Source organism: Crocodylus siamensis, chromosome 4 (assembly GCF_052110815.1).
Source record: "Crocodylus siamensis isolate JL-2025a chromosome 4, ASM5211081v1, whole genome shotgun sequence".
Taxonomy (NCBI): Eukaryota; Metazoa; Chordata; order Crocodylia; family Crocodylidae; genus Crocodylus; species Crocodylus siamensis.
In genome coordinates this window covers 140,204,902-140,231,363 of record NC_143398.1, presented here as the reverse complement: position 1 = coordinate 140,231,363, position 26,462 = coordinate 140,204,902, and the positions used below count along the sequence as shown (strand labels likewise).

At 48.0% G+C, this 26,462-nt stretch overlaps 1 protein-coding gene across 1 annotated transcript in view; it reads right to left on the bottom strand.

Annotated features, from left to right (window-relative positions):
* YBX3 (Y-box binding protein 3) overlaps positions 1-13,813 on the bottom strand; it is a 35,491-nt gene extending 21,678 nt beyond the window's left edge. The window contains exons 1-3 of the mRNA XM_090043952.1: positions 13,466-13,813; positions 9,614-9,677; positions 7,167-7,200 (exon numbers count right to left, since the gene is read on the bottom strand). Coding sequence (XP_089900078.1) covers positions 7,167-7,200; positions 9,614-9,677; positions 13,466-13,712 — 345 coding nt within the window. The 5' untranslated portion in view covers positions 13,713-13,813. The remainder of the gene's footprint in view (positions 1-7,166; positions 7,201-9,613; positions 9,678-13,465) is intronic.
* Positions 13,814-26,462: the final 12,649 nt, after the last annotated feature.

The following is a 26,462-nucleotide window of genomic DNA, read 5'->3' as shown; positions in this document are numbered from 1 at the left end:
CGATTTCTTTGCCTCCGTCTTCCTAAGTAGGGACCAGAACAGCCACCTCCCTGCTGGGCCCCCTCGAGCCCCGGGGGAGGCACACCTGGGCCACAGGTTAGCGAGGATTTAGTTAGGGAGCTTCTGGAGGAGTTGGATGTATTCAAGTCAGCCGGCCCGGATGATCTCCACCCTAGAGTTCTAAAGGAACTGGCCGAGGTCATTGCAAGTCCCCTGGCACAACTTTATGAGCACTCGAGGTGCTCTGGTGAGGTACCGGAGGACTGGAAGAGGGCCAACATGGTCTCCATCTTCAAAAAAGGGAGGAAGGAGGATCCGGGAACCTATAGGCCGGTTAGTCTCACCTCGATCCTCAGCAAGCTGTTCGAGAAAATTATGCTGGCACACATCCAGCAGGGGACTACATGCTTAGGGGCAACCAATATGGGTTCATCAGTGGCAGGTCCTGTCAGACCAACCTGGTGGCCTTTTACGATCAGATCACCAGATCATTAGATGCAGGGGTAGCAGTGGACATCGTCTTCCTGGACTTCCGGAAGGCTTTTTACACAGTCTCTCCCCCCGTTCTCATTAAGAAACTGGGGGGCTGTGGTGTAGACACTCACACAGTCAAATGGTCGCCAACTGGCTGGTGGGCCGCACCCAGAGGGTGGCAGTGGATGGGTCCTTCTCAACCTGGAAGGACGTGGGCAGTGGGTTCCGCAGGGCTCAGTCCTCGGGCCTGCACTGTTCAACATCTTCATCAGTGATTTGGATGAGGGGGTAAAAAGCACCCTGTTCAAATCTGCTGATAACACTAAGATGTGGGGGGACGTGGGCACATTGGAAGGATGCAACAGGCTACAATCAGACCTAGACAGGTTACAAGGGTGGGCGGACGAGAATAGGATGGGCTTCAACACAGACAAGTGCAAGGTGATGCACCTCGGGAGGAACAACCAGCACCATACCTACAGGTTGGGGAACCCCCCTCTTGTCAGCACGGAGGCAGAAGGGGATCTGGGGGTCATCATTGACTCCAAGATCAACATGGGCAGGCAGTGCGGAGAGGCAGTAAGGAAAGCCAACCGCACCTTGGCATGCATCCACAGATGCATCTCGAGCAGGTCCAAGGAGGTGATCCTCCCCCTCTATGTGGCACTGGTCAGGCCGCAGCTGGAGTACTGCGTCCAGTTCTGGGCGCCACACTTCAAGAGGGATATCGACAGCATGGAGAGGGTCCAGAGGAGGGCCACTCGTATGATCAGGGGACAGCAAGGCAGGCCCTACGAGGAGAGGCTATGGGACCTGAACCTGTTCAGCCTCCAAAAGAGAAGGCTGAGGAGGGATCTTGTGGCCTGTTATAAATTAGTCAGGGGGGATCAGCAGGCATTGGGGGAGTCACTGTTTCCCCGAGCACCTCCAGGAGTGACCAGGAATAACGGTCACAAGCTGGCAGAGGGTAGGTTTAGGTTAGATATCAGGAGGCGCTACTTCACGGTCAGGGCGGCTAGGGTCTGGAACCAACTTCCAAGAGAAGTGGTGCAGGCTCCTACCGCGGGGGTGTTTAAGAGGAGGTTAGATGAACATCTTGCTGGGGTCGTTTGACCCCAGTATTCTTTCCTGCCATGGCAGGGGTCGGACTAGATGATCTGCTCAGGTCCCTTCCGACCCTAGAAAACTATGAAACTAAGTAGCCTTAATTGTTCCAGCCTTCTCTCCTACTTAGCACCCAAGAACAATTTGAACAGCATAAAAGAACCCATTCAGACTCACAGGAGCATGCCTTTGAGCTTACTAGGAGAAACAGGTAGTTTCTGTTCCTAAAAAACTCAGCAGGAAAGCTTATCTTACATTTCAATCCAAGATAAGTTAGATTAGGAGAAAAGTACATTTACAAGCATTTCTAAAATCCAATTGATCCTAACATTTTCTTCCAGTTATTGAATAAGTACATTTTGCTTTACGCCTTGTATCACTGATCCCCAAAGACAAGATCTGGAAATCAAAACCCAGTTGGACATGAAGAGTAACACACAATGTACAAGGCAATGTGCTTACATCCCAATTTAAATGCAGTGAAGAGGTACAGACAGGAGGCCCAAAGATGAGACAAAGATGCTTTCCAAGACCAGAAAGGAAACAAACACAGATAACACATATACTGTGGTATCTTTAGATTCAGTGCAGACAACCCCAGGCATAAGCAAAATGGAAGCTTGGCTGAACTCTACCAATGGCTAGAACTGCCATCCATTAGAGCAGCTGGAGTCTAGAGTCAATCTTCCAATAAGACTGGGAAAGCAGAGAGAGCAAAAAGCCTGATCAGTTCTGAAGAGATGAGCCCACTTGAGAGAGATTCTAGGATACGGTTGCCTCTAAGAGCCTGCCCTGTGTTTCCTACATGGGAATACACAGTTGAGATGTGCAAAACATTTCCTATAAAACAAACTATGCAGAACTTTGGATTAGTTCCAATACCAAAGTCCACAATACATTCACTGAAAGGTTTAACCAAAGCAGTTCTTATAAGCAGGTATAAGGCCCATAGCTACTGAAGTCAAAGGACCTTTTGTCACATTGTAAATGAAGCCAAATCAAGTCCAGCATTTGTCAAGTCTTTCAAATCTTCAAATGAAAAGCTCTAGTGTCAAGTAATAATGCTGACAAATCTAGACATAGTTTAGAGCAAAAGCTAGAATAATTAGCTTTTTGCCTCCAACTCATTGTTTTTCATTTTGCAGTCTTGCTGCAAAGTGACACTAGCAATGAACCTGGATGCCAGAGATCTGTGTTCCGTGGCTGACACAGGCTTGTGATGTGATCTCAGTCATGTAACAATCTGCATTTCAGTCACCATTTGTAAAGGGTCTGTCCCAGGTTTCCCTGCATCAGAGATATGGTAAGGATGAATTTATTCAATTTCAATAAGTACCTATATACTGTGGCAACAGGATGCAGAAACTAACTGCATAGATTCAAGTGCTCTGCAATTCTCAAGTTTTCAGTTAGCTATATTGGATTTGGAGGCCTCAGATTTCAAGACTCTTCTACAAAGGCAAATACTGAGTTAGGTTTTGGATTGCCTTCCTGGATTCCTCTGAACCTACAGATGCTGTCATGGGAGGGGGAAGAGAATAGAGAAATACTTCACAATACTTCCTGCTGACAGCAGCCTCTAAAAACCTGGAGGAAAGAGGGGACAAGAGTCTTTCCAAATGCCCACCCCCACAGCATTTGCAGACTGCCAGTGAGGACAGCACATTAGCTAACAATAGGTATGAATACACACCAAGCCTCAGCTCCTGAAGCTGTCATAGGAATTAAACCAGGCCAGGTATGGAACAGTTGAAATAGTTTCCCTTTTTAAAAAAAAGAAGGGAAGAAAGGATACCCACAAATATATAGCCGATTGAGTTTATTTGGAAACATTACTTTGTGCAATCTCTTTGAATTCAGCCATGTCAGGTTACTTTGTGCATACAAGAGACAACTACAGGCATTTTTACAGGCACTCTAGGATGGGGAGCCAGGCACTTTAATTAGCAAGCTGTGCTGATTGAAAGCACCTGCATGTCACATGCATCAGTGTCCTTGCACTGAAAAAATGGCAGTGGGGCACTTTGAAATAAAACACATTGGATAAGCTTCAGTTCAAAGTGCCCCACTGCCATTTTTTCAGCAACGCTGATGCATGTGATGGGGACGTGGAAGGCTGCCAGAGTGTGTCAATTTCCGTGCTCCAGCAGACTCAATTAAATCGAGTCTGCTCCAGTGTGCTAGATTTCTCTACATGTGTATAGGAACCCTATGTTTTAGAGGTAGTGAGCTTTGTGTATTGGAATGTCAAAATATCATGCCCATGCATCTTGGTACATCAGCATCACACAGAACAGTATTTGGGACACCATCTGTAACGTTTTTCCAGGAACATGGGGCACAAGTAAATAAACTTTTATTCAGACAGTTAAGACCCAGATGGCAGAATGTTTATGAAGAACAATTAATAACTTAAGATAGGTGTAGTCTGCCCAAGTAAATAGCAAAAGGAAGGTAAGTAAGTTCCAAGGAAAAAGAAGTTACTGATGCTAAAGAGGTTGCAGCTGCTGAAGTTAAGTTTTAGGAGAAAGATGAAGACTGCTTTCAGCAACACGTTCCACTATTAAAAAGAAGCTATCACCTCCCAATGGTGATGCAAGTGCTCCGTTACTTGAATCATTATAAATGGAAGCAATAACGCATTAGAGCACACCTCCACTTACTCACTGAGTGGGTACAGGGACCAGGAGGCATCCAAATCTCTTTCTATGCCCAGATGCCCCATTCCACAATCTGGACTCTCTGCAAGGCTAGAAGAGTGAGAACGAAGCAACCATGCATGCGCTAAGGAGGGAGTGCAGATTAAAGTGTTTCTAAATATAAATAGCATTCAACAGCCACATAAGAGTTAACCCCTTTTCTGATCATGAGATCTGCCTGCTCCCCTCCCAACATGCATGAGGGAAGGGAAAAGAGGGAGGATCTGTTCAACTAGGTCAACCTTATTCTAAAGAGATTAGAGGTGTAATCCAGCCCCTCCCCCACACTCCCAGTGTACAGAGGCAGGGGGAGGAGTCAGCAGCAGCAAACAGTCACAAACCAGAGGAGGGGGTGGTTCAGGACAGGATGTTTGCATACATGATTGATTTGCTTTTCTAACTGCCCCTCCCTACCCAAAAGTTCCCTTCTGCTCATTTTGACAGGCCCCAATCTGCCCAGCTGAGTCACTGTACTGCCCGGAGGGGAGCAGCACTCTTGCCTACCTTTTATAAATTCAACAGGGTTCAACTTGCTTAGTGTTTGGGCAACCCTTATATGAAGAGAAACCAGACTATTGAAGTCAGGTCACCACTCCACAGACTGACACTGTCAGACAGTGCCCAAGCCTTCAGACACTATCGGGTATAGGCTCCTGATAGGATAGTTGAACAAGGCCAGAAGGGAACATCTGGAGCACCTGGTCTTGGATAACCCATAGGGGACAGCCACCACGGTCCCATTATTATTTGGTTCAAAAGCTCAATTCAATCTGTGTGTACTGGCATTTAAGATGTTAGGTTTCACTTGCTAAGGAAGTGGAGTCTTCTAGTGCCACAACCAGTCACTTTGTCCTTGCAGGGTGCTATGGAAGGACAACATTTATTACTCGTTCTGCAAAAGCTCCATGGCTTGCATGAAGGTGTGGGAAGGAGCCCTAGAGCCTCCCCCTTCCCTAAAGGGCAGGGTGAAACAGATTACAGCAAGGGCAAAAAGGAGGCATAGACATTCTTCTGCAAAACTTCATGAAATCTTTACCTCTAAAGAAACTCTGCAGCCTGCTCTTCACCCACCATCCTTTAGATAATCAAAGATACTGATTTTCATGTTCGTGCTGATACTGAAACCACTGACAGCCCATCTGAGAAGGATCTCTTTGTTTTCCCCACCTCACGCCACTGCAAGTACCTTCAAGACTTCCCTACTGTCCTCCTTAAAAGCAATTTCCCTGCCATGACACCTACAAGAGGATCCTCAATGACAAGGTAGCCAACTTAACTGCCATTACCTTTTCCATCTATTTTTAGATTGTTTATCCATTAGCTTGCTGCTGTTAGTCAGCTACCAACTGCAGCTGGGGAGGGGGCAGAAGCTGGGGAGGGACAGGACCGCATTGAGTATCTGCCCCAAACACTAATGCATTATTATGAACAAGCAGTGCACAAGATAGCTGTGGTGCTCATGGTAAACACAGGAGTTTAAAGGTCTCCCCACACCCTATTAACACCACCAGAGAATTCTGATACGAATTCAACTGCCCTTGCCCAGAGAACAGTTGCATCAGGTTATCACGGAGTCATGTCACCATGAGCACCAAATTATATATGCATGGACACTTCCATTGTCTAACATGCTGACTGTGCCTCCCCTCTCTCTCTCCCACAGCTAGCTTGCACAGAGGGTCAGAGGCTCCTGGTTACAGACACCTCTGCTTTTACTGCATAAGGCCCCAGGCTCTACTCCAGAAGCTAACTCGAGGGGATATTTGAACACCTGCAGATCTCAACCATGCTTCCCATAATAGGGGCAGCACAGACTATTTTGATAAACATGGCAAATTCAGACACTAGCCGGCTTTCATGTTAGTGGCAGAAACAGCTTCCTCAACTCCCACTTTCACTGACAAGAGAGTCTCAAGTCACGGAGAGACACCTGAGAAGTGACAACCTGCTGATGGGCTTCAGCGCCATGTGTCCCAGCAGTCTACTTGGTGACCACCCTTTGCCCAGTCGCACCTGCTGCATTGCCTCCCTCCCCTTGTTCCCAACTGTAGCGGTCTCATGTAGCAATAGCTGATAGCAGGCAAGCTGGGCAGATGCCAGACTGGATCATTTTCTCTCAATAAACAGCAAGGCAGGCAGGCAGGCAGAAAGTCAGCAGGGCCAATGGAAGAACAAGGAGAGAGTATGTGAGAAAAGGGAACTAGTGCAGAAAGGAGGGGGCACAGAAAGTTTCCATTTCACTTTACTTTGAACCAAACAAACTAGTCCCTCTGCAAACTGAGCATCTACCCTGCTGCAGAAGAAGCATTTACCCCTTTCTAAAAGGACAGTGGACAAGAAACAGAAGGAAGCAACAGACACACAGCATCTGTAGTCATTATACAGAGGAAGGTAACAGACCTCAGTGCAGGTCAGCCCCTTGAGCATTCAGAGCAGGGCTCTGCAGCTTCTAAGTGAAAGGGGCAGTACACCACATGGGCCACATCAGTGGGGATGCCCACAGCTGTTGCTGCTGCATGGGTATCACACCCAGCCTCACACTCAGCACTGCAGGGTGTACCAGCCAGGTGGAAGCCTTGGGGCTCACAAATTAACCCCTTGTGGTACTTTGCCTGCTGTTTCTTGTCCCATCTACTGCTATACTTCCTGCTCCCACCCCAATCTGCCACATACTACAGCTGGAGTCTGAGCATGCCACTGATCAAGAATATGGATGTAGGTGTACTGAAGAAGACTCTCTTCAGGATGAACAAGGACAAGTAGGGCCATTCAAACTGCCCATCTAACAGCCTTATAGACAGTTAGGTCAGATGGATATTGGCTTCTGTGGAGATTCTGGGTACACCCAAGACATAAACATGCATTTCTGTAGTCAATTGTCTCACTCACCTGATGAACAAACACATCCTCTTTGGTATCATTTCTGTGGAAAGTGTGAAGAGAAAGAAAAATGTCATCATAAAACTACTTCTTAAGTCTGTCATTTTATAGCAGGGTCCCTGGGGTTCACCCAGTCAGCCCCTCCCATCCTCCACTTAATCAAGGAGCAGAGCCTGGGAACAGATATCCAAGAGGCTCCAACGGGAACATACCACCAGGATCCCATGTGCAGTACAAGCCTACTCCATCCCTCCAGACAGACCCAGCTGTGAATTCCCTTTGTAGCATTTCCCTGCCAGTAAGGGATTTTCCACCTTCCCCAGGGACCCCCTTTAATCCATGGGCAGATATCCAGGGTTTAGTTTGACATAGGCAGCCAGTCTATTTAATTCTCCCTCCTCCGATCCCCTCTTCCCCACCCCACCCCACCCCGGCCTGCAACCTGAGCTCCTAACACGTTGTCCCAGAGGTCAAGCAAGACTGTCAACAGGACTGGGCACAGCTGTTAAGAGGGCTCTCCTTTCACTGAAACCCAAAGCAACCTAGGATAGGAAGGATTAGGAATGCTCAGTGAGAGAGGGGGAAGAGCCAGACATGAAAGAGAGAATAAACTTATTAGGACAGTCTAGACAATCTTCTAGCCACTGCAGGATTTTGCATGCAACTGATCTACTTTCATCAGATTGAGCGCTCACTCTGTATCTAACAGATGCACTCAGACTGAGAAGCTGGACCCCCCCACCCCAACACCACGAAAGGCCATCCCTTCTATTTCATTTACACCAATGCTCACTTATAAAAAGGTGCAAGGGCAAAAGAACTCATTTTGACAGTCAAGGGGTCCAAGGGACCCTGCCCCCCTTTCCCCCCAAGATGTAACACCTTTTAAGGAGAAACACTTCAGAGTGTGAGCCAAGAACTAACAGGTATCAGAAGGTCCCTTACGAATAGATTATTCTGTAATTGTTCACTATAGCTTGCTTATATTCTTTTAGGTAACTTGGCAATGGCTACTGTCAACAACAAAAAAAAAGACCCTGAACAAGGGTGACTCCTGGCTCAAGTTCCCTTCGGTTCCCAAAGAACAAAGAGTCAAGCCTCCTTTATTTATTCAATATTTGGCATGCCTATGCAAACCAGTACTAGATGGGGCAGAAGTGGTGAACATGGAGGAAGGGGGAGAAAAAAAAAAAATTAAAAGGCGAACATTCTGATGGCTGCATGTAGATGTTTGTCCCACTGGCATAAGATGGAGCAAAAGACGACTTCGCTAAGACAGCTACAGGGAAAATATTAAGTCTTTCATCTTTAGGTTATTATCTGTCTCCAAACCATTAGTCTCCCAGTTCCGCAGAAGACTGGAAGTTGTGCTTAAAAGGAGAAGGCTCTGTATCCACATACATCAATTATTCCCATGATTCGAATTATTCTTTGCAAGTCAGCCAACCCCTGTTGACCTGGGGCTGAACTTCAGATAAATGACTTACAAGTAAAAGGGAACAGGATATGGAACAAATTCCCCCTAGCAATCCAGTCCACTGCAATGTAATACTGTTTCCAAATGGGAGACTTTGTATCCCATTCTCTAGTGTCCATGAACTAATCCCACTGACCATAAGCTGCTGTGATGGGAGACGGTTACTATTTTTAAGCCTTTGCATCAGAAAGCACACATCTTTCAAAATCACATTATAGAACATAAAAACTAATTTAAAAAACTACCAAAGAAACAGCAAGATACAGAGGGCCTTCACAAGGAAGCCATATAGTCTTAGCTTTTAGCTACTGACATTTGAGCTTGAAGTCATCTGGAGCAGCAGCTGGCAACCTTTTCAGGTCAAAGGCTAGAATGGCCTAGCCCAGGACAGAGGTGAACAGGTAGGCTCCCAGGACCCATTTTCTATGCTCAGTTCTGTGACCATCTCCACTTAAACATATTGGTGAGAATGTTAGTAGAATTGGGGGGGAGGGCGTGGATCAAATCAATGAAGCTTTAGTAAATGGGTTTTTAAATGTCTAAAAATTCAAGTCTACAAAGCTCCTTTGCCCCCCTCTTATCCACCCCCTACACCTTCAAAAGTAGGAAAAGGTTCAGTAGATTCCTCCCACATCCATCATCTTTGCTTTCTTCTCCAAAATCTTGCCAAGTATGAAGGTGTCAAAACAGAAATAGTGCAGTGGAGGCTGAACTTGTGTTATTTCAAACCCAAAAGGAAATAAGAAGTATCAAGCGATTCAGAAAACTCATTTCCATGAGGTTCCAAAATAGGCTTTGCAGGCTGAAGAAGTAGCCCCACTAAACATGATTTTCTGAGTTTCAGTTAGGTAGCTCACCACAGCACTCACACTTTTGAGGTTCATCCACTGCTAGAGTTGATGGGAGATGAAGGTGCACAATAGGGAAGGCAGAGGCACCAACACATTTTTGGAGATGTACAAATAAGTGATCAACAAACCTGTTGATAAAGCCATATCCGTTTCTGACGTTGAACCACTTGACAGTGCCAAGAACTTTAGTAGCTGAAAAATAAAATGAACATACACAAGAAGTCAATTTCTAGAACAAACCTCAAGCAGTTTATCTGATAGTACAGTCACTACTATTGCTCCTTTCCCCATGTGTGATTTGTGGGATGTAGCAAGATGCACACTCATTAAGAGTGTGTCACTTTTTTCCTCTCTGCTATCATGTTTGCCATTTAGTAGCTGGATAATGTACAGACAAAGGTGACTCTCCCAAGTCAGCTGGTTAGAAGCCCTGGATTTCACCAATGCCATCTCCTTTCGGCTTTCCAAAAACTGGAAGGAAGTTGATTGAAAAAAAAAAAAAGAAAAGAAAAGAAAAGGAATATGGGTATAATCACATCCACAGACAGGGGAGAAATCAGTGAAATAGGGATAAGGTGGTTAACAGGAGCAAAGCGAGAGGGATAGAGTTCCCAGCTAAATATGAGAACATCTTTCCTCAACAGCAAAAACTATCAGACTGGAATAATCTCGCTAGACAAACTGACAGAAGTTCCAAGCTAAAAGTGGATCAGGCAAAAGGCCAGAGAAAGCCCTGTTCTGCATTGTCTATCCAAGATGTAACCTCATAGGTCTTTTCCTGACTAACTACTTTCTAGCCTCTTGTTTTGTGGCATTTTCCATGAACACTTACCAAGGTCTCACCATTTACCAAGAACTGAACCCAATATTTAGCTCTAAAGCCAGACCGCTCTTGGTGCAAAACATTTTGCTCCAACCACCATTCTGGTCACAGGCCTTGCTGTATTATCTTGCAAGACCCTACTGTTTCATCTTGGATTAACAGGTTTCACTAGCTCCTGCAGCATGATACATACACTCCCTCAGTCAAACAAGCTTGCCAGGCCTTGCTGCAGCATCTCCTCTCAGATCTGTGGGTGTTTCAACCTCTCCTCTCCTCCCAGCCACACGGCCCCCCACCCAGGACTTCTGGTATTGTTGAGAACACCCAGAAGGAAATGGACTGATCTTATGTAGTATTTAAGTAAAACACCAAGCTATATTATTGCCACCCAAAATCCAAAGCTATAAAAAAAATGCTACACTCTGCCACATCTTTGGAAAGATTTTTCCTACTTCTGAAGTGTTATTTGACCTGCCAGCTTAACACAAAAAAAAGTATTCCCTCCCATATAGGTAATATACAAATAAACATTAAAATAATAAAAATTCAAGATAGCTTATTCAAGTAGTAAAGCTAACAACAATCACTCATAAGTAATGCATTTCACTAATGTTTAGCTAAATATACCTGTTCCACAGAAAAACAAACAGAACAAGGAATGAATCTGACCAAATCCCTTAACTAGGGACTTAACTAAGCTGCACACACACTTAGTACAGGGAGACCAGAGTCCCAGTCCCTGCTCCCTAAGCAGCGATGGGTCAATAGAAGGGCCAAATAAATGGTGACAGGAGCCAAAACCAGAATCCAGGCTCCCCAACACCTTACCTTAACCCAAAATCTAGATGCCGTCTCCCTCTTAAGAAAATCCTTACAGGCCTGCCAAACTATTCCACAACCATCTGCACAAGACTCTCTCCTATAGGGATACCATTTTGAACCTTACTGTATGGACCATACACCTTTCTCCACTAGGCTATTAAATGAACAGGGGCACAACAGCAACCACCTCCCCGCCTTTCAGCTGACCTCAAAAAAGGATTGAGAGAGGCAGCCACAATGGTGTTTTGCAAGTAACTGATCCAGTCCCCAGGCTTTTGGCATGCCCTGAACACACCTACTGAATGGAGCCCCTCAGGAGACTTCAAACACCTCTCTTCCAAGTTTCTGGAAAGCCTGGGGCTTAGAGAAACTAATGTCTAGTTGCTCTGACCAGAGCAAGTACAGCTGCAGACAGCTAGAGGAACTTTCCGGCCTAAGAAGCATTAAAAAACAAAACAAAAACTTGCTATGGTTAAAGTAGCCACTAAATTAGGATCTCAGTTTCTTAAAGTCTGCCCAAGTCTAAAGTCTTTGCTTAAATCTGGCCCTGAATATCTACAGGCATAACCAATATATCTCACTGTCTGGGAAAGCTGTAATTATCAACAGGCGGTAACTCCTCTTGCACCACAGAGGAACCCATTTCTAGCAGTGGGTGCTGACTACCCTTGCCTTATCAGTCTCTTTATGATAGATTTGCTGCCAAGTGCCAACCTATGAAGGAAACTTGGGAGAGGTATCCACCTACACATTAGGAATGGGATTGAACCCACTCTTCTACTTCAACAGAGCACTGAGGGAGTCTCAAAAAGAGTGACTTCAAGCCAGCACAACTGTGAGGTGGGTGGGGGCGGAACAAAACTACCTGTAAGTTTAAAAACTATTCTAGCACCCCCAAAAGCAACTTCTGAGACAATCTTTTTTCTTTAAAGAAAGAGCTTGGGATCACTGGTAACAAGCAAGTACTAATTTTACCTCAATTTCCAGTTGGGATAACAGAAGCTGGACCACATGTCAGAACCTGCCTCCCTTGGGACTAGGCAAGGTCGTTCCTTTTCAGTCAGAAACTAAGTGTACATATTTACAGAGCCATTAACATGGAAGTGCAAGATTAACAAAAAGAAACACTTGCTCACAAAGCCATTCTCCAACCAGTACTGTCAATAAGTCACTCCTCACGTTCCTGGCTCAGAAAAATAAAAATAAAACAAAACAGAATGCTAATGTTAACAAGGCAGTTTTGCAGACAGAAGTGTTAATTTCAGTGCTGCCCCAGGAGGTGCTTCGGATTTTTTAGGGGGTAGTTAGCAGTAGAAAGTGATAAAAGCAAAAAAGTCATTTTTACTTATTGGAAAGCTTTCTCCCAGACAGAAAGAGCTTTCCTCTGCTATTTAGATTCATGCCTTAGTAGTAAGGCAGGGCAGGGCAGGGCCTGGCAATCGTGCTCTTCTTACACCTTGTCCTGCCACTGAGGAGGGCGTGGAGCAGGGAGGAGATCTCAGCCAGGGCGGGGCTCCTCAACCAGGGTGCTGCCTTGAAATCCTTTCAAGGGTGCTGCAGGGTGCCCCACAATGTTAGCACTGTTTGGTATGCAAACAAGGTACACCCAGGGATTTCACATGGGGAACCAGAGCACTGGAAAACAGTGCAGTCAGAGTTCTTTGCAACAGAAGAATTGCTCTATTGTTTATCCCCATAATCAAACAAGTGAAAGCTGGCATTTTCCAAGGGGCGCCTAGAGTCTAACATGGGCAGGAACTACCACGCCAGATGAATCAGAAAGGATCAGTAACCTGCAACCCCATCCCTTTCCAGGAGCGGGCACCGCAGCCAGAGAGCAGCTCCACTTCCTGCAGGGCTGGCACTGCTGCCTGCTTCCCCCCCTCGCATTTCACACGCAAACAACCCCCCTGCTCCACCCCGCCCCGCCATGCCACAAGGCAGCAGCACCCAGGGCACCCGCACAGCTTTCAGGGCCATCCTGGGGGCTGTGCTCCAGGCCACCAAGTCAGTCCTAACTGCCGAGCTGCCCCACAAGGACCCCAGGGCAGGGGCCCGCACCCAGGGGCTAGGCACAGGGGGGGCTCAGAAACCAAGCGGCCAAGAGCCCAGCGGGGCGGGACCGAGCCGCCCCTGACCCAGCACGAGGTGCCCGTGTGCGCTCCTGGCCCAGCACGAGGTGAAGCCCCACGGCGCTACAGCCCGGCCCGGCCCTCCCGAGGGGGCCCGGAGCCGCCCCCGGGGGAGGGAGGGAAGTCCCACAGCGCAGGAAGCCCGCACCCCCTCCCACGGGCCCGGCCCGGCTGCACGTGGCGCGCAGGCGGCGCGGCCTCACCCAGCACTTTCTTCTCGGTGTCGGCGGCGGGGCCCGGGGCGGCGGCGGCGGCCGCATCTCCACTAGCGCTGCTGCTACTGCTGCCGCTACTGGCGGGGGGCGCTGGGGGGGGCTTGGGCTTGGCGTCCGCGGGCGGGGCCGGAGCTGGGGCCGGGGCCGCCCCGGTGGGGCTGGCGGCGCTGGGGGCCGGGGCCGGGGCCGCGGGCGGGGCCGGCGCGGGGTCGGTGGTGTCGGGCGCGTCGCTCATGTCGCGCGGGCGAGTGGGTTGGCGGCGGCGGCGGCGTGGGTGCTGGGCGCGGCTGAGTGTGTGCTCGCGCCGGGCTCCGCCGGGTCTTACTGCCCCCAAAATGGCCCCGCCGAAGTTTTTAACCCGCTGGGGTGGGGGGGCGGGGAGCGCAGGCGGGGGGGCGGGGCCACCTGCCTGCTTTGCATTTAAAGGGGACGCGACCGAGTGGGGGAGGGGGGCGCGCACGCACGCGCACGTGCGTACACGTCCTCTGTGAGTGCCTGCCTGTGTGAATGGCTACGTACCTACACGCGCCTCGTGCGAGTCTCCCTGTACGGATATGCTGCTGCGTGTGAGGATGTGTTTGCGCTGCTCGTGTGCGCACGCGCTTGTGTGCAACCCCTGCGAGTGCCTGCGTGTGTATGGCTCTGCACACCTAGTGCGTGCGTATGTGTGTCTATACGCTGCCTGTGCGTGTGTCGGCCCCTCTCTCTCCGTGTACACCCTCGGTGAGTGCGTGCATCTCTGTACCTACACGTTCTTCGTGCTTCTGTCTACTCCATGTGTGTGTCTGCGTGCAGGCCCCTCATCGGCGCGCCTGCTCCTGTGTGCGTGTGTGCACCCTCCGGGAGGGCGTGTCCCGTGCGCGCCTCGCTCCGTGCGCACACCCTGCGAGGGGCGTGTGCCACCCCCGCCCAGGGCGGAGCACAAGCCCGTGTCCCCGCGGGGCGGCTGTGAGGCTGCCCGTTCGCCACCCGGGCCGGCTCTGCGCTGCCCACGGGAGTATGCTGCGAGGGCAGAGCCACGTCCCGCACCCGTTCAGGCCCCCGCGTCACCCCCTGCCTGGGGCGCTTCAACGCCTGCATCTCCTCAGACCCCGCACCTCATCCTGGCTTGGGGTCCCCCTGCCGCCCCCAGGGCTTCAATCCATTCACATCCCTGGCCTGGCTCCTGCTTTACACAGCGCTGAGGTGTGAGCTAGGTCCATTTTTGTTCCCTGAGAGAGGAATACATGGAAACCAGGGAATGGGAGACCACCCCTCACCCCCCAACCTGACTCCTCAGTTACAAGATGAGGAGGAAAGCCCTGCCATGCTTGAGCCCTTCCTCAGGATCAGCCTGAGGGTATTATTAGAAGCACGTTTTCCAGTTTCAATTCTCCTCCCTGCTTTCTGTTTTGCTTTTGTTAAAACACAAAACGCCCCTCTCACAAGGGAAACTGACCGTGCAGGGGAAACAATGAAACAGGCCCTGCACAAAAGCCAAGATTTTGCAATATGGGGGCATGCAGCATGAATTCCACTGTTATGTGAAAAGCTGCTGGATCTGGCCTCCTTCAGCACATTGACTTACCCTGCCCTCTTTAACAGTATCTCACAAACTCCTGGGAACATAGCCTATATATATATATATATAAAGGGCTTGCCACACCTAAATAATAATGCTGGCTACTAGCATTCATATACTTGAGGTGAATGATTGCTACTATTAATGGCATTAGAGCAGGGCTGGAGACAGCCATGGGCAAAATGGGCAGCTGCCCAGGGCCTGGACAGAAACAGGACCCAAAACAGGTGAAAAGTAGTAGTAGTAGTATCATCCCTGGTGAGGAGGGGCGATACTAAAAGTTTGCCTGGGGCCACCAGGAGTCTAGGTATGGTATTGCATTAGAGTAGCAGAAAGGGGCCCTCACCAACTGCTATACTACATGTTCTAGTATTCATATAAATTGTTATACATTTACCTTAATATCATCCCTAGTATTATAGTAGCACAAAGAGGTTCCCTATTGTACTACAGTATTACTATTAAATATCACCCCGCCTTGACAATGTTTTGCTTTATTTCCCTTTCCTCCTTCCATGTCTCCTTTCCCTCTTTGCAGCTCCAGTACCTGGTATCCATCTCCTTCCTGCCTCCTCTGCATCTTGCCAATCTCAGCAGCTTCACCACTGCCCCTCCTCATGTTTCCTCCTCTCTGCCTGCATTTCTCTTGTGTGTTAACCATCTTCCTGCCCGTCTCCTTCGTCTTTCCCCCTTGCTTCCCTTTCCCATTTCTCCAAGAGCTGTACAGTTGAAGTGGGCCGAAACCCAGATCTTGCTGCCAACTGTCCTCAGCCTCCATAAACCACTCCACCCCACCCCAGATATGTACTGTTCAGGCTGCCCTGTCTAACTTCCACTCTTTTCTGCCCCCCGGGTTTTAACTGTTCACAGTTACTCACACAAGACTTTGCTAAATAGAAACTTAATTTTCTTTTAAGAGCATCCCCTGATGAAAAGCACCGTGATAGTCACAGCATTCCTCTAGAACAGAAGAGGCCCAGACAGGACATTCCTTGTTAGGAGCACCTGGGAATTGGCATGAATTGTTCAAAATGTTACTGTATTGAAAATGTCTTTTGAACCCTGATGAAGCCTCTGAATCCAACACAGGTCATTGTAAGGGAAAGACAACAGTGCTCTAACTAAGCCCCTCCCATAATTGCAACCTGCACCTACAGTACCAGAGCAGCTGACAAGACCAGTGAAACAGGAGTTAACTCCTAACAGCAATACTTCAACAAGTAGATCATTGCAGCCACGGTTTTGTTTAGCCAGTTTTTAAAAACCTCCATGGATGGAGAGTCCACCACCTCTCTGGGCAGTCTGTGCCAGTGCTTCACCACCCTCCTAGTGAGAAAGTTCTTCCTAATATCTAACCTGAACTTCCTTACTGCGTCTTGAAACCATGCTCCTTGTTCTGTCATCTGCCACAACTGAGAACAGTCCAGCTCCATCCTATTTGGAATCACCCTTCAGGTAGCTGAAGGCCGCTGTTAAATCCCCCTTCAGGCTTCTCTTCTGCAGACTAAATAAACCCAGTTCCCTCAGCCTCTCTTCACAAGTCATGTGCCCCAGCCCCTGAACCATTTTTGTTGCTCTCTTCCGGACTCTCTCCAATGTGTCCCTATCCTTTTTATAATGAGGGGCCCAAAACTGGACACACTACTCCAGATGTGGTCTCACCAGTGCAGAATAATTACTTCCCTCAGTCTGCTGGCAATACAGCCCAGGATGCTGTTAGCCTTCTTGGCAACAAGGGCACACTACTGCCCACTGTAACCCCCAGGTCCTTTCCTGCAGAGCTGCTGCCCAGCCAGTCAGCCCCCAGCCTGTACTGGTACAGGGGATTGTTCTGTCCTAAGTGCAGGACTTTGCACTTGTCCTTGTTGAACCTCATGAGATTTCTTTTGTAAAATTTGTTTTTTCAATCTTTACAGTTTCCAAGTATTCTCCTTTATATTTTTTAATTAGTACCTATTTGATAAGATTTAGAAAATTCAGGGGGGAGGGTGGTACAGGAAAACTCTTCTTTTCCTGTTGAAGTTACAGTAAAAAATGGTACATCAGGCAATTCTGACTAATTAATTTCATGACTCTCCTTATTTATTAGTCATCCTATCTTGTCAATAGTACGTCACTGTCTTCTGATATTAGAAACACCACGGATAGCAACCTCTATAGCTAAGGCTGGCAAACATCTGCTATTCTGTAACCCTCTTTTCACCTGTTTACATCTTTACCAAACACTACCTGATTGGGCTGAAATGTCACAAGTCTCATGCTGAATAGGTGTGGAAAGTTTAGCGAAATGTGTTCAGCTGTTTCTGAGGAAAATATAGTTTTCCCCCACACACACATTAATGAATTAGGTGTGAGAATTGATTTTAGAAGCTCCGGGGCTTCCAAGTTTTGGACCAGGTAACTGAACTTTGGAAGTGGGTGTGGGGGACACACCTAGATGTCAGGCAAGTAAGTTTCTACAATTCCTTTTTTGGGGGGAAGAATGGAGGTAGGGGGGAAATCAAGGAAATTTGGCCAAGCTATGACCCCTTAAGGGGAAAAAAAGCCCTGAGCACCTATTCAGTGGACTCTCTGAAACCCCTGATCATTCCAGCTGGGCTGAGCAGGCTCCAGCCCTTGCAGCACCTCTCTACTGAATGGATTCAACGTATGCCAACCCCACACACTTAACCTGTAATTATTACCATTACACCCAGTGGCAGAGGTCTGAGGAGGGTTCAAACCCCACTCCTCATTCAATTTGGAGATCAGAATACATCCCTACGGCAGAACTTCTGTTCTTCAGCTTGTGTTTCTCATTTCATTTCCTCTTCATGGAAGAAGTTATATGTTTCCTGCTTTAAGAGAAAACATTAAGGTTGCAAAGTCAAATGTAGAAAAGTAAGGAAAAAACCTGGGAAATGCATCTGTGCCATTTTTAATTTACCCTCCCTTGTGCATATACGTTTTTTTAAATAAGAGGATCACATTATGTTTTTCTTCAGCAGGACTTCTCTTTCTTTCAATAAGCAAGTTGCTTTTCTATAGCCCTTTTTATCTTTCCCATTTCACAGTCAGGCCCAAGCTACATTTAATGCCTAGTATTCAAACCTTTCACTGAATACAAAATGTTTGTATCACCTCCTGCATTTTCTAAGGCACTCTTGCCAAAGCAAATACATGCTTCCCAAACATGAATCCATTTATCTTTACAACACCCACGTGAAAGTAGCTGAAATGATTGCCCCTATTTTACAGATGGGGAACAGAGACACCTGGAGAGTCAGGCTAACATTGCTGAGTGTCTGCTCCTTCTAGGTGCCCAATATGGAATGCAAAAGGACTGAGACTTTTGATAACAACTTGTGTATTCAAGGTGCAGCTGTAGCAATTTCATGGGAGCTGTGAATCTGGCCCTGCATGTCTCAGGTGGAATTTCCAAAAATTGAGACATAAACAATTAGTGATCGATTGTGGTTCAAGTGATTTGCCAAGCTTCTCACTGTGTGGCAGTTAGGACCCAGTTCTATGGGGCAGCACTTGACTGCCTGAACAACAGACAGCCTTTTCTTCCCATAATTTACTACTTTCTTTCTTCACTCTGCTGTACCAGTTTCTGCAAAAGGTAAGTCAGGGATTCTACAGACAAAGGCTTCATTCACTACAGTGCTCTGACTAGTTCCCTCAGTCTAGTCCATCTTGTACACAATGAGAGGTAGGGGTCTTGCAGAAAAAAAAGGATCAGAGTAATGGTATTAAAGACTTGCATCATAATGCATGTGCCCCTGAGTTGAACTGAGGTTGCACAGGCCATCTTGATTGTAGCATTTCCTAGTGCTGAGAGCTTGATTTTTGTATCCTTATATATATATACATGCTAGTGAATTACCAGTCAAGAACGAGCGCAGCTACCTACCACCCCGCACTGCCACCGCCTTCCAGTAGTGTGTGTATGGGGGGGAAGCTTGCCCCACCATCGCTTCCATCCTCCTCAACCAGCACCACACACCACCACTGCCGGCCTCACATCCCCTTCCCCTGCTGGTCCTCAGAAGCGGTGGAGTGCCATCATGACAGCAGGGATGGAGCAGGGGTGGGGGGCCAGCACTGCTGGCCTCCCTGTCCCCCGCTCTGTCCCCGCCATCATGGCGGCACTCCACACTCTGATTGGTTGTTTCACTAATGGATCAGAGTGCTCCAAGAGCATTAAGGACAAATGGACTAGGCCCTTTATTATATAAGCATTAAAATACAATTGTAACCCTTCAGTCAAGAAGAAGGGGTGGGCTCCATTTCTGGGGACTCTTGAACTCATAGTAGGGGACACTGGCTTGAGCCCGTAACCAGAAACATAGTAAATTCATTATCTTCCTAAACAGCCTGGATAGGCAATACTTCCCTTACACAAACACTAAACTCAGTATCTGTGAAAGAAAAGTTAGGGATGCAGAGGTGGGATGAATAGGTACTAAATACATTTGGGAAAGAGTAAGAATGGATCAACACTACCACTATCTTTCAGTGAATTAAAACTCTCAGCCACCAGCTGGTGAAAGTCTTGCATTCATTCTTCCACCAGAAGCTGCAAATGTTCAGACACTGTGTTCCTTTGCTAGCTTTCTCCCACCACCGAATCCCTACCTACTGCTTGGCATTGAAGGTCGGAGACAGCGTGTTTCTCTACTCTCTGTTGCCTCATCTGCTCCAGGCACTCAACCCCACCACCCAGCAGAAGCAGCAATTACCATACAGCTTTTGTTGCTTTCAGAATAGAGTCTCATCTTAACTCTTCTGCTGCTGTGTTGGTCTCAGCAGTTAAAACTTAACCAAATATCACCTTCCTACCACCTACTGCATTACAAATGTATAGCTACATGACTGTTCACAGATGAGTAACAGGCAGGCCCCTTAGTATAACTTACCACCAGACACATCCTCTGGCCTTTGCTCTCCTTTTGTCTATAGCTTTGGGCAGGGTTCTGCCACCCACCCACACCACAAAGTCGTGACATCTCATCCTTCTCGTACTTGGAATAGTTCTCCTGCCCTTTTATTTCCCAGCAAACTGTTAAGGCATTTCCCCTCGCTCACCAGAAGAGGGCTCTTTCCTCTATGGGGCCTCTGAACTTCTGTTCTCTTCCAGCTCTGAGCCCTTGTTCTCCCTGCTCCTTAAGATCTTCAAATCATGGGTCTTATGTCTAATATAAATATAAATATTTTCATTCCTCTTACATACTTGGGCTGACATCTAGTCATGCTTTACTTTTCTGTGTCTCTGATCAGTGGTGATGCATAAGGGGTGCACGTGCACCCTCTGAGATTGGCTGTGCACCCCCCGAGAGAAGCGCCACCGATGCTGCCCGCGGCACCTGTGGGCAGTTGCTGCTTGCATCCTCCCCACCCCTGCCCCCCATGCTACTGGCACTGCCAGTGGCATCTGCACGCACCACCATGCCGCCACCGCCGCCTGTGGGCAGTCACCATGCCCCCCCAGCCTCTGCATTGTTCATGTCTCTGATGCTTCTCTTTGTGCGCTCTGACAGGCTGGCCTCCCTTCTTCCAGTAAAGTGCCTCTAAAACAGTCCATGATGTCTCCAGTCCCCACTAGTCCTGGAATCCACACCTCAGGGAGTCAGGACTCCCCAGTTGATTCCCAGTGGGTTGGAGGAGAGAATAAATCCTCTCCATCCCACATACTGCCCCTACTTTTCATTTTCAGTCCACTTCTCATAGGGAGCTGGGGGAAGGGGACAGGGTGTCAGAGGCAGTGCTATCTTATGGTGTGTATGACACAATTCCCCACAAAAAGCAAACGTTCAGGGGCTGAACATGAAGAGAGAAGCAAAGTGAAATCATGTAAGCACACCGACATCCAAATACTTAGTCACATGATACATCACATATATCTGCATGATCGTCATGGTATCAGACTCATAGTTAAATACCTAGAGGCCCCCACTCAGTACTTTGCCCAGGACCTCCAATATCCCTAGAATTTTCCTGCTCAAAGGCAGTTGACCACACAATTCTGTGCAAGCTGAAGCAAGATGCATACAAGTGCAGGGATTTCAGCTACAATGTGTCAGATATGGATCAGTGTCTAAAAGCTATAAAACAGATCTCTGTTCAGGTTTCAAGCTTTCTTCTACACTATTCGATGGGAATACTTCTTCATCACCACACTGTACTCATAGGATTTCTTAATACTCTAGAATTAGCTTTCCAGGAATCAGCTGCCCTCATGCAGCTGCTTTCCTTCCTGTGCTAAATTTAAGTGCCTTGTGGTCATTGGTTCCAGGCTCCCTTATTATTTGTACGTGCTCAATCAGCTCCTCTGTTAAAGTAAGTCTTCAATCCAGTGCATCCCTCCTGCTGTTCTGGAAAAGATTCTTTATTAGCACTGTGCATTCTATCCCAAAGATGAGGAGAGATGAAGGGGTCAAAAGAAACAATGCATTTCCCAGTCTCTCATGCAAAATGGACAAGAGATGTTGAAAGTCACCTACCTGTACTAGTTGTATTTGAAAGTAGGATAGGATGGTCTAATTTACGACATCCTGAAAAGGCCTGTGAATGGTTCTTCCCTGAAAGTCCAGTGTTCAGAAGCGGCTGGTTGGCCCACTCCAAAAGCATTGACTTAAATATAAAATACTTATTCATAAGAACAGCGATGGATATCTAGGCCTCTCCCCTGTCAGGTAGATGCCCTAATCACTAGGCTGGAGTTCTCTGCCTGCTCCCTCCTTCCTTTCTCTGACCCAATAAATGTTAAATTATTCCATGCAGGGAGGAACAACATGACCAGAAGAGGCCCATCTGCACCCAAACTGACCTGTAGTGTAGTAGTCAGGGCACTCTGAGGGATGGATGATATGAAGTCAAATCCCTTCAGGCAGAAGAGTGATGTGAACCCTACTCTCCCACAGCTGGGTGAGTGATCTAATGGATGAGTTCTTGGGTGCTAGGACAGATGGCAGGGTCTGCAGCTGTGTTTTGAGAGAAGGCTGGTTTAGGCCTCTTACTCTGGGAAATGTTTCCTGTCTGAGAATGTGGACTGGAAAGAATGACCTCCCTAAAGCTTAGCGTTAGAGCCGTAACTCTTTGGGGTAGAATCATAGAAAATGAGGGTTGGAAGGGACCTCACAAGGTCAGCTAGTCCAACATCCCTTCTCAAAGCAGGACCAGCATAAACTAGATCATTCCAGGTGTGGGGCTTAATAAACCATACCCATCTCCTCCATGTTGCCCATCAGTTAGATTAGCCAGCTCCTACTTCAGCAGGGTGTCTCTTGTGAATTCCAAACTCCTGTGCACAGCATAGGCCAGTGAAGCACCTCACACAGATCCTTGGAGTCCACAAGGCAAGCAGGTGCCTAAAAACTTGGTGTAGCAGCACCTAACATTACTCTGTATAGATCTCACCATAGGTCCCTGATGGGAAGTGTTTTCATTTCAGGGTAAGATTTGGCAGACAAAAACAACTTGTTTTCTGAAAGAGGCAAAGAGTAAGGTGATGAAGCCCCTGGAAATGGGCTTGGTATCCATGTGAACAGTTTTCATGATTTTTATTACAATTATCCATGTACTACAGCAAATTTCAATGAGAAAACAGACATCTTGAAGGTGAATCCAGCTGAGTCTATTCTGTCTTCTTAGCCAATAGGATCTTTAGCGTAAGAACCATACTTGCCTTTCTGTTTGTACTATGCACTATGGGAACATGATCTTAATTTGAGATTTTCAGTGCCATTGTCATATAAGTGATAATAATCAGTCCCAGTTCTTCATGGGCAGAACAGAAAGAGTTTTACCCTGTGTAGTAGTTTCCAGTGACACATTTTAGTCATGCCTGGTAAGGATGGGTCTCCACCGCAAAGTTTTGGCATCACTATGTTGGCTAGGGGCAGGCAGGAACCACTATGCTGACAGGAGATTGCTTTCATCCACTTAGCAATCAAAGAAGTTGATTGCTTGTAGAATCAAAGAAGTTGAACAGCTCTGCTCACAGAAAAACTCCTTCTGTCAGCAGACACTGAGTCTCCACAAGAGGGAACTACTGAGTTAACTGTGGCAGCATCATTATAGCAAAGCCATCCCTACTTTAGACAAGTCCTATCACTCAACTACTACCATCACATCAAGAAATTACAAAAATAGGAGACATAGAAGGCAAGTGAAGTCAAATGCTGTTCATTTCCTGCAATGGGCAAGGCTGAGTAAGAGGCAAGAGCTCTCAGCTGTCAGTGTTGCATTATGGATGTCAATTAAGGTGTAAAGCCACCAGAAGACTTGGCCTCTAAGTCATACGTCTCTTGCTGACTTCCTCTGTCACTTCATGCAAGTTGTTGCACTGTTCTGTGATCCTGTTTCCCCATCTTTAAAACTGAGAAAATATTTACTTTTTCCCCCATTATAAAGCTGCAGCCTGGTGGTGCTGACCACATCACCACCTTCTCATACCGAGGTTACAGAAACAGTGAAGCCCTGCCTCTCCAGTGGGTCTCAATGGACTGTAAACGGGATACCTTTAACTTTACTTTTATAAAGTGTGATGAAATAACTGGACAACATTCTGTGAAAACACCAGCCCTCACCACTCTAGGGGGAGCTTAATGCCTCCCCACGGTATTTAATTCCTTATCACTTTCCATTAAAAAGGAATCTTTCCGCATTTTTATTGCGGAGCCCTTGTGTCTCCACTGTTGGTGGCAGGCCTTTAGCATGCACTAGCTGTGAGAAGAGTCTCAGGCTGTTCCTGGCCTGATGAAATTCTCTTCCCTTTCTGCTGAGAAATAAAGTGGTCAGAATGGTCATTTCCCCTCTCGTCTTGCTTTCCCCGGGAACATTTTGACAGCCTGCCAAAACAGGAACTCAGCTCACAAACATGCTCACGCCCAGTTCATACAGCCTCTGATGCCTCAGCAACAGCAGCAGCAGCCACCACTACTCGCGCTGCACTGGGAGCGGGTGAGAGCTGCCAGAATAGCTTTCAGGGAGGAGCAAGAAAGTCAGAGTCATCAGACCTGGCATACGGCCCTGGTAGTCCGTGCTGCCCTCTGCTGGTACCAACTGGGCAATGCAGAGAGATGGCCATACTACTTCCCCTCCTGACTTTTCCCTCGAGCAATTCTGTTAACTGCTTACTGACTGCTATCTGGCCTTTAGCTCAACTGGTGGTCTGACACAAAGTGTCAGGAATTAAGCCCTGCTTCTGAGGCCTGATGTAGAGGCAACAGCCTCTGAGAACCTCTTAAATTCTGCCCCTCACCTCACCCCACCCCACACACCCAGCTTTGTTCTAAATAGAACTTAAGGAATCGACTTAAAAAAGCACCCCCCACAAAAAAAAAACACGGAGTAACCACACAACCTTCCTAATTCAAAATAACTTTATACGCATTACAAAATCAAGCCATCAGTGTACAGGGGTAGGCAACGTTTTTTGGCCAGAGTGCAGAAGAAAACCACAGTGTCTATCTTGGAAGATGCCAGTGTGCCAACAGCTGTTTGCAGCCTGTCCACGGAGCCCAAGCAGACAGGGCTTGCAGCCTCCCAGCCATGGGAGCAGCCTGTGCTCCATTGCTGGCAGCAGCTACCCCGAGTCGGGGCTGGCCGTGGTGTGCCGAGCAAAATGGCCTTGCATGCCATGCTCAGCATGCGTGCCAGGGGTTGCTGACCCCTGGTGTAGGAAATACTGTACAACTTAAATATATACACACAGACTCTTATTCAATGATCAGATAGTGTTTTTTTGGTGACCTGCAAACCTCATTCTCTCACCCTTAGGATGCTGCAGCAAGTATTTGCGCCTGCAGATGGAAGTAGCTGCTAAACACACTTCTTAACCTACAACAGGACTTTCACTCCCACTGCCCCTACTACTTCACAGACATCCACCATGCTTGCTATTCACTACAACAAATCACCTGCCCTTCCTCCTACTGCAACTATGGAGCCCTTATGCATTCTCTCAGGACCTGGGCTCTTAACTAATCTTCCTCTCTGCTGCTGAAATCCTTGTTCAGACAATCTTATAGGATCATAGAAAAGTAGGGCTGGAAAGGACTTCACAAGATCATGTAGTCCAGCCCCTTTGCTCAAGGTAGAATCATCCCTGGCTAAACCATCCCAGACAGGTAGAGATTCTGCAGCTTCTCTATGTAGCCTTATTCCAGTGCTTGATCATCCTCATAGTCAGACAGTACCTCCTAATCTCCTAAATTTCCTCTGCTGCAGCTTCAGGCCATTGCTTCTAGCCCTATGCCTTAGAGTAGGGGTTGGCAACCCCCGGCACGCATGCTGAGCATAGCACACAAGGCCATTTTATTTGGCACACCATGGCCAGCCCCGGCTCGGGGTAGCTGCTGCCAGCAATGGAGCCCAGGCTGCTCCCAGCAGGGCTTGCAGCATCCCAGCTGCCTGCTGGCAGCAGCTACCCAGAGCTGGGGGCCGGCTGCAGCAGGAGGCTCCAAACAGCTGTGCCAGGCTCTGGGCTCCAGCATCAGCTCTGTACCAGTGTATGCACCCATGCCTCGGAGCTGGTGGTGGGGGAGAGGCCTAAGGCAGTGCACCTCCAGTCTCTCCCCCGCTCCCACCACAGAGCTGGTGATGGCTGCAGAACCCAGTGCAGCTGTTTGTAGCCAGCCTGGGCTCTGGGCAGCTGCAGCAAGCTGCGGGCAGGCTGCAAACTGCTGTACTGGGCTCCATAGCTCTGGCATCGGCTCCACGCTGGTGGCAACTACACAGGCACCTTGGGGTGGGCTGTGCTGCCCCACTGTCGACCATGAGATGCCCATGCAGTTGCCACCACCATGGAGCTGATGCCAGAGCCCAGAGCCCAGCACAGCTGTTTGGAGCCTCCTGACTGCAGCCGGCAGGCAGCTGGGATGCTGCAACCCGTGCTGGGAGCAGCCTGGGCTCCAGCAACTACCCAGAGCCCAGGTAGCTGCTGACAGCCATAGCGCCCAGGCTGGGGTGGGCAGGGGCTTTGGGTGGGGGGAAGGCGAAGTAGGGCTGGGGGGCAGGGGCTTTGGGTGGGGGGCAAGGGGCACAAGCAGGGCATCCTTTTGTTTTTCTGGTATGCCAGCACTCCAGCACCTTCCAAGGTAGGTATTCCAAGGTAGGTAGGCACTCTGGCCAAAAAAAGGTTGCCTGAAGACAATTATCAAATCCCACCTCAGTCTCCTCTTCTCTAAATTAAATAATTATAGTTCTTTCAGCCTTTCCTCATAAGTCACATTTCTCAAGCCTGTAATGATCTTGCATCTCAAGTGCCAAAACAGTTGTTTAGTAGCCCCTGATCAAACCCCACTGCTACCCCTGATCCTCATTTGTCCCAGTTTTCCCAATTCTCATGCATCATTGATCCAACTAGGAATTAGGAGATATCTGAAGGGTTAATGCAACACTAGATGAATGCACAATGGGTGATATTATTCCAATGGA